This window comes from Spinacia oleracea, chromosome 2, assembly GCF_020520425.1.
Source record: "Spinacia oleracea cultivar Varoflay chromosome 2, BTI_SOV_V1, whole genome shotgun sequence".
Classification (NCBI taxonomy): domain Eukaryota; kingdom Viridiplantae; phylum Streptophyta; class Magnoliopsida; order Caryophyllales; family Amaranthaceae; genus Spinacia; species Spinacia oleracea.
This window is the reverse complement of record NC_079488.1, coordinates 3,880,412-3,889,543: the sequence shown is the minus strand read 5'-3', so window position 1 is coordinate 3,889,543 and position 9,132 is coordinate 3,880,412. Positions and strand designations below refer to the sequence as shown.

General features: G+C 38.0%; 1 protein-coding gene across 1 annotated transcript; it reads right to left on the bottom strand.

Moving 5' to 3' along the window:
- Positions 1 to 5,170: 5,170 nt before the first annotated feature.
- LOC110775851 (uncharacterized) lies at positions 5,171 to 5,728 on the bottom strand. The gene has a single exon (XM_021980446.1). It carries the CDS (start codon positions 5,726 to 5,728, stop codon positions 5,171 to 5,173), a length of 558 nt encoding a protein of 185 aa, XP_021836138.1.
- Between the last annotated feature and the right edge of the window lie 3,404 nt (positions 5,729 to 9,132).

The following is a 9,132-nucleotide window of genomic DNA, read 5'->3' as shown; positions in this document are numbered from 1 at the left end:
CTATCACGCCTAATAAAGATAATATCTTGGACAATTGAAATATCATGCTAGGTACCTTAAATCAATCTAAACAAGCTAATCACGATCGATTTAGTATTATGTGTTGCATATTGCTAAAATCAATTCAGAATAGTTTAATAGTTAACGCATGTCCCTTCAATTATTTATGCTGAGCTAGTAAGGATAACCTGCCTCTGGAGTTATCGATGAGCACTCCTCACGGTAGTTACAATCCCCCGAACTCTCAATCTCTGCCCTGCAGGTGTACGTTGAGCGATCCCCACACCAGGGATCACAAGGGAACCTATGGCCGTCGTGGTCGAACATAATTGCACTCCCTTTATGTCACGATAACCGGGTTTTGTCAGTTTTTCTCATTGTCGTTAAAAACTGAATGGCGACTCCTATATTACTAGTCAATTGGGTGTAAACTCACAGGAAATCTAACTACACTTGATCTGACAACGTCACGCCCACGAAGGACGAGGTCATGCATTAGCCTCGTGCTTTTTCGACCCCCTCACAAGCTCCGAGTCCGAATTCTTTCAAAATATTGAATCATCGAATTAGTTATTAAACGATAAATAATCTAAAATCAATATTTTATAAATAATAGATTTTATAAGTCATGAATTTATAAATAACGAGTTTTAGTAAAATATAATTTCATAATTTATTGAAAATATTATTAATCGAAATTTTAATCGAAATATACTTATATATTTCATAATTTGATTTTCATGAAAATATTATATAAATTCGGTTTTTGCTGAATCAAGCTAGTAATTTATTTTATTAAAATCGATAATAAAACCTAAAAATATTATACAATTTATTAGTTAATAATAATATCATAAAAGTTTATTAAAACATGAAAAATAAAGATTTAGAAAATCTGCAATGACAATTTAGGTTCTAACTTACCAAAAAGCCCAAATGAAAGTGGCCCAACTTAATTATGGGTTTTAAGGAGGATAAAATCCAAAAAACTAGAAATTGGTTTTGGTTTCTGGAAGCAGGGGATCGAAACAGGGGAAGAACACGAAGAGGAGGAGAGAAGAGGAGGGAGGAAGGGAGGTGGCCAGGTGGCTCGGTGGTTTGGTGCAGCGCCGGAGGTGAGGCGGCGATGGTGGTGGTTGCTTGGTGGCGACAGAACGGTGAGGGAAGGGGGGGGGGGGAAAGGGCACGATTGGCGAACGAAAACCAGGGGAAGGGTGGGTGTTTCTTGGTCGGGTCTGGGCGGTGGCTCGCCGGAATTTAGGGTGGAGTTGGTTGGCGAGATGGTGAGGGTGGCTGGAGGTGGTGGTGTGTGGCGTGGTGTTGGTGGTGCAGTGGGTCGAAGAAAGAGGGAGCAGGGGAGAGGGCAGGGGATGCGTGTGGAGGAGGAGAGGGGAGACGGTGGGGTGCTCGGTGGTGGACGGTGGTCGACTGAGAGATGATGCGGCTGGGTGGTTGGCCGTGGTGGTCGACAGTGGTAGATATGGTGTTAGGTTATGATACATATGAATAAACATAAATCATGCGGAAAAACCATAAAGCCAGGAAACATATTATTTACACATAATCATTTAGCATAATTCAGATGCATACACTTTGTAGCGTGCCCTCCCTAGCTGCCCCCGAACCGAACAAGAACAAGTCTTTAGGACTCCAAGTGTCGTCCCTCCGTAGATAGTCCACATCATGTCCGGATCCACCTTAAGCTTGACCAACTAGAATCGCCCTTAAGGTTCTAGGATTTTCGGCTAATATAGGTTGCAAGTGTTTGGCTGATTTTTGCTTGAAAATCTTACCTTTTGAATACTTCAAATCTCGATCTAAATATGTGACCCTAGGCACCTATTTATAGAGTTTATGGAAAGGAATTATAATCCTATTAGGATACTAATTTATTTAATTAGAATCTTATTAAAACTCTATTAAACAAATTCTATCTTTATTAGGATTAGGATTTAATCATAGAACAAATTCTAATAGCCTTAGGATTTGTATTGCACACAACCGCACACGAGCACGAGCACGAGCACAGCCCGCGCAAGCCTCGCGGCCCACGCGAGCTGCTCTTGCTCGCAGTCCATGTCGCAGCCCTTGACTGCTCCGCGTGCGCCACAGGCCTTGGCTGGGCCTGGCATTGCGCTGGGCCTGGTCGAGGCTTGGCGTGTAGTTTTTTGCGCTTGGCTTGCTGGGCGACGGCCTGGCTTCGTGCTAGGCCTTTGTCTAGCGAGCCTCGTCCGATGCTAATTCGTACGATACGATTCCGATTAAATTCCCGATTCCGGAATTCATTTCCGATACGAACAATATTTAATATTTCCGATTCCGGAATTAATTTCCGTTTCGAACAAATATTTAATATTTCCGTTTCCGGAATTATTTTCCGATTTCGATAATATTTCCGATTCTGACAATATTTCCGTTTCCGGCAATATTTCCGATTCCGACAATATTTCCATTTCCAATAATATTTTCCGATACGTACCATGTTTCCGTTTCCGGCAACATCTACGTCTTGGATAATATTTATATTTCCGATGCGATCCATATTTCCGTTTCCGGCAATATCATCGTTTCCGGAGTATTCACTTGCTTGCCTTTGACGATCTCAGCTCCCACTGAAACCAAGATCCGTCGATTCCGAATATCCACAGATGGAGTATTTAATGCCATTAAATACTTGATCCGTTTACGTACTATTTGTGTGACCCTACGGGTTCAGTCAAGAGTAAGCTGTGGATTAATATAATTAATTCCACTTGAACTGAAGCGGCCTCTAGCTAGGCATTCAGCTCACTTGATCTCACTGAATTATTAACTTGTTAATTAATACTGAACCGCATTTATTAGACTTAACATTAAATGCATACTTGGACCAAATGCATTATTTCCTTCATATGGTGGTGGAAGATAATGGTTTCAGTGATGGTGGGGGTTGAGGGCTCGAATCAGAGAAAGGGGAAAAGGAAGTGGAATTGGTCTCTGGTGTTGAAATTAAGTTCTGAAATCGTTGAATTTGTAAAGGATGAAGTGGAAGAACCAAACTTGGTTTTTGCTTTGAATGGAGACTGAAATGAGGGAAGAAGGGAGGAAGTAATTGTTTCTCATTCTCCCTGGTACACGTGAAGAGCAAGGAAGAGAAAGGCAATTGAAAATTTTGTTTTCTAGGGGCATTTTAGTAATTTCCTTTAGGAAAAAATTCAGAAAATTGATTTCTATTTTTAGGAAATTAATTGGGATAGAAATGTTTAATTAAAACTAAATTTCGAAATAATCTTTTATAAAAATATCGTTAACGAAATAAATTTAGTTTTCGAATAAAATAAGAACGTTTAGAAATTATCAAAAATCCGAAAATAAATTAAGATTTAAAAAGGTCGTTAAGCTCGTAAATATAACAATTAAATTATAAAATCCGAAAAGTAAATCGTGTAACAATATTAAAATTTAAAGCGAAATAAGACTTCGTTAACTAAAATTAAGTATGAAATTAAGATTTAAAGGGATTTTTAACTAATAAAAATAATTTAAAATAATAAATCGAGTTTTAAAAATTCGGGGTATTACAATCTTACCCCCTTAGAAAAAGTTTCGTCCTCGAAACTTGAAAATTAGATTTATAAAATGATTGTCGAAAATTGAAAACGCTCGAATAAAATTAAGATGTTTTATTTTAAAACCAAGATCTCACAATTTTAATTCAATCCCGACAATGTCTAGCCTTCATTCCGCCATCATCTTTTAGGACTCCGCTTCAACTCGAGACCTAGAATCGAAGAGTAAAGAATACAAAAGGGGCAAAATTATGTATTGATCCTTAATCGTCATTAAGGTCACTTACATTTCGCCATCGTCTTTCGTATCCCCACTTTACTTCATGAAATAGGATCGAGGAGCAAAGAACATAAAAGGGGTAAACTTGTTAGCATAGACTAGGCTCCCATTTTACTTTGTGATATCTTGTTTGAAAATATTTTCTACCAAAAATAGTAACATTTAATGCAAAATTATAATTCCGAAAATATATGTATATATATAATGAAAATAAACATTTATCTATCAATTGCAATACTCAAATAATTGTAAAAGTGATTTATTATAACAATCTCGTACTTTGAGCTCAGGAGAACTTCCATTGAAACGGCTTCCATGTATAACGATTAACTAATACCAATACAATCATATCCACATAAACATAATATATCCATAAAGCATATCATAAATGAAGGAAATATGTCCTTCACCCAAGGTGCATTAAGTCTAATACCAAGGTTCAGATTAATTTCGAACAATTAATTCAGTGAGATCAAGTGATCGGAACAGCTAGCTGGAGCAATGTTTCCGATCACTGAGTTCTAATGGATATTGAACTCACAACTTACTCTTGACTGAACCTACAAGGTCACACCAATGACACGTAACAGATCATCGGATTAAATGAATCGGAAATTCATTTAATAGCTTTTCGGGAATTAGTTGGAAACGTGTTATACGGTACGACCTTTGTCGGAATCGTATATCGTATCGCGAATATTCGTAAGCTGGGCGACACGAATAAATCGTATCGTACGACGGTGATTCGTCGTATACGAAACGATAAATAATATATCGGAAATATATTAAATCGCGAATACGAAGGGCATCGGAGTTGCCGGCCCGTCGAGCCAAGCACGTAAGCGTGACAGGCCCAACGAGCCAGCAAGCTCGCGAGCAAGCAAGGCAATCCCATTGGGCGCGAGCACGCAACATCAAGCATTAGCGCACAGCATGACGAGCGAGCAAGGCCCACGGCCCAGCTGCTCGGCGCGCGCGCTGTGGGCTTCGGCCTGCAGTGTGTCGCTGGGCGCGGGCGTGTGTCCGTGTTGCTTGGCTCGCACGGCTTGCTAGCCAGCCTTGCTTATTGCTTGGTCGGTTAGTAAGGTTAATGATATAACCTTACAACCTTGTTTCCAACACACACACAATTCATATTACTCAAACCCTAGAGACACAGAGAACCCTAATTCTCTCTGTGCCTCCAAAAGTGAGTTCTTTTTTTTTTTTTGCTAAGCAAGTGAGAATAATATTAAGGCTCCAACAATTACAACCTAAACTAACTTCAAGAGAAACAAACCAACTAGGTTGGACCATTTCAACAAGAAGTTAGCAAAACAACAAGCAACTAGGAATACAAAGCTTATAAGCTCACAAACCAACTATTGTCTTTCCTGTTTACATATTTAGGCAAGATTGCTTGAATTCTACTCTTCACAGTTTGCTTCAAAGTACCAACTGTAACTTTAACAGCAGGAACCAACTGATCCCATAGGCTAGTGATCCTACATCTCCAGATTAAGTACACCAGTGCCACAATTGCTGCATAGTATACCTGCTTCCTGAATTTAGAGTGTCTTCCATGCTTGATGCTTCTATATAACTGATGTAAATCAACAGCAGTAGTGTTGATTCCCAACCATGCCTTCATTGCAACCAAACATTGCTTGCTGTAGGAACAATCAAAGAAAAGATGGTGATGATCCTCATCCTTCTGTCCACAAATTAAACAACTTGCAGAGCTGCTGATACCAATTTTAGCCATTTTAGCTGTAGTTTGCAACCTGGATTGGATTGCTAGCCAAGAAATAAACCCGTGCTTTGGGGTACTAAGCTTATTCCACACCAATCTGTCCCAATGGACCTTAGGTCTATTACCTGCCAGCTTGTTATAGACTTGCTTCACAGAATATTTAGACATTGCACCAAATTCTGCTTCAGTAAACACCAGTTTGAGCTTCTCTTTAATACTGCATACCTGTTTCCAAAAGTGAGTTCTTCCCAAAAGCAAAGTATCTTGATCAAATGTCTAAGCTACGATTATCAAGACGGATTTGACGTGTCGGTGAACCAAGTAGAGGAACGACAAGTGGAGTTCTTTGTTCGTGTTCGTTGACAGATTATTGTGGAAAACACGCTTCGAATGTAAGTTTGCTTAATCTGTGCTTTATACATGTTTCCTGGCTTTGGGGATTGTTCCGCACATGTTATTATGTTTAACTGTATTCCACTACAGTGGTATCATGAGCCTTATGTATTCAAAGCATGAATTAGCATGATTATTATTGTTTTTGCATCTGTCGAAATTTTAGATTTTTTGTTGATTTTTCGGAATTTTTTACGAATTATTGGATGAATTGCGTATAATCAGGTCCGAAATCAAAAATCATCGCTTTTTCGATTTTTAAAACCCTAAACTGATGGAAAACGATTTTCTAAGATCAATTAATGGGAATAGAATTGAGAAAACAGGCCTCGAAGTATCGTTTTTTGGGCGTTATTGTTAATTTTTCATTAAAAATTAAAAGTGTCGGACAGTAATTCAATTAAAAGGTCGACCTAAACTACTCGGAATTGCTTGAAATTTTGACAAAATATTTCTGGGTACATGCTTAATGTATGGTAAATATTTCAGATTTTTCAGATAAGTATAAACCCTAATTTTGCCTTTCCCCAATTCGTAAAATTTGAAACCCTAATTGAATTTTAATTAATTTTGGTTTAATAATTCGGTTAATTGGGGAAGGGGGTATAATTTCATGCGTCAGTGGCTAATTTTAAAAATTATTGGATTAAAATTTTGAATGGTTTCGTTAATTTTAATCGCACTTAAACCAAATTATTAATAATCTGAAATTTAATTGTTTATGAACGATATAAAGTTTCGGATTTTATTAATTAAAAGTTCAAACTTTAAAGTTGATTCGATCGTTCTTGAAAGTTTGAATGTTGTTAGCCCTTGATTTATTAATTTTACGAAATTGGATTGTCGTTAAAGTTTATTAAATCGTTAAAAATCGTTGTTTTTCGAAAATAAAAATCGTAACTTTTTTTTTGAAAAATAAAATTAATGCAAGTTCGTGAATTAAATTTAATTTTAATTAAGTTGGTCCGTTTTACGAACCAAAAACACGAACATGGGCATGATGGAAGTATGGCTCGTCGAGCCATACGAGGCCATTGTGCTCGACCGAGCCATGCGACACGGGCAGCAGCAGCTATGCTGCGTGCCTCGTGCGCGCTAGGCGAGGGAAGGGCAGGCGAGGTAGCTTGCAGGGCTGCGATGAAGCGAGGCGCAAGCCTTGCAACGTCTAGCACACACGATGCACAACACGCAGCGCAGGGGCAGCGATGCTGCGGGGACGCGGTGCGCGCGCGCGCGCGCGATGGGGTTGGGGGTGCGCGAGCTCTGCTCGTGTGCTCTTGGGCCTCACGCAAGGCGGGGCTGGGCGCAAGCCTGCCCGATTTAGCAATTGGACTTTTTTTTTTAAATCGTTTAATTCGTTGGGCTTCGTATATTTGCATTAATTTGCGCTAACGGGATATTTAATTTAATATTTTATTTGCTTCGGCCGGGCCGCGAGTTTTAATTTAATATTTCATAATTAATTATCCGGAATAATTATTGGTTTGAGTGGGAGCCACTAAATGAAGTTAAAATGAAATAATTATTTTTAATTATTTTCGTAGGTCGCATTATTTTAATTAAATTCAATTTTAATTAGAATAAAGTCTAAGGATTAATAATTTGGAAATTGATTAATCTTTTAGGACGCGTTTATGTGAATGTGAATTTTAATTAATTCACGTAAATACTTGCATATTAACATGGGCCATTCGTTTTAGCATACGAATGGGTGAATGCATAGAATATATATTTTATGCAATGCAGGTACTCCAAGTGACTAGTATGGCCAATTTAGGATAGTTAAATACGGTCTGCCTACCGTTCTATCTTTGAATGTAAAGTTTTAAATATGGTCTGCATACCATGGAAATTTTGATGTAATTTTATTATTTTCAAGTATTTCTAAGTTTAGAACTTTAAGTTAACATTTGAACAAAGATTCAAGACGATGCCAAGCTAACAAGGAGGTGATGAAGATTGGATGCTTCAAGACAAGAAGTTTTGGGCCATACTAGATCACCATTTATTTATGCACTTCTATATATATATTATGCGTGAATGTATGAATGTATGTATGCTTTGCATGAACAGGTTGTTTCCTATGAATCGATTAGTTTTAAGTTCACTTAATAATCGAACCAACATAGAAACAACTAGGTCCAAGTAATATTGAGTTTAAAAATTGCCTTCCAAATCAACACTTACAAAAATCTAGGGATCTAAGATAGTAGGTTTACGCTAAAGCGAGGTGCTATTTTAGTTGACTTAGGTGGTAAGGCGTCCTAAAGGAGCACGTTGATTGTGGTTACAACTCAAATAACAATGGCATTAAGTTGTGGCAATGGGATAAATTATGGCATTAGTTTATTAACCAAGAGTAATTTGGAGATTACTAGCAATAGGTTTTGCTTACCTAAAATCTTAAACTACTTAAGACATGCTAAAGCTGCTTAAGGATTTAGGACTTTTGGGGTCTTGGAATCGTTTCATTCATTTTGGACCATGTTTTTTTTGCTTTTTGCATGAATGAAATGTTTTAATAGCTTTAATGATTGCATGTTTTGCTTTTATTTCAAAGTTATTGAATTGTATGAATGGTTATTTATTGCAAATTCTTTTCGATTGTAGTAATAAAAAATGGCCGCAAACAATAACACTTTCAACTTGCGTTCAATTCTCGACAAAGAGAAGTTGAATGGAAACAATTTGCTCGACTGGCAAAGGAACTTACAAATAGTTCTTATGCATGAGGAAAAAGAATATGTCCTTGAGGAAGAGTTACCGCAAGAGGCTGGGCCGGAGGTAACTCAAGCTGCCCTTAATCGTTGGATTCAGGCCAACAGGGATGTCAAATGTGTGATGCTTGCATCCATGAGTCCTGAACTTCAGAAAACGTTCATTAACTCGGATGCTTACCAAATTATCTCGGAGTTGAAGAACATGTTTCAGGACCAAGACAGAATCGAAAGATTCGAGACTCAGAGGTTGATCCTTGAGATTAAGCTCAAGAAAGGAGAACCAGTGAGCCCACATGTTCTTAAAATGATTGGACTCTTTGAGAACATGAGAGCTCTAGATTCTGACGTCTCAAATGAAATGGCTATTGACATCATTCTCCATTCGCTTCATAATGGCTATGATCAGTTCAAGTTGAATTACAACATGAACATCATGGAGAAATCTCTTACTGAGCTTCA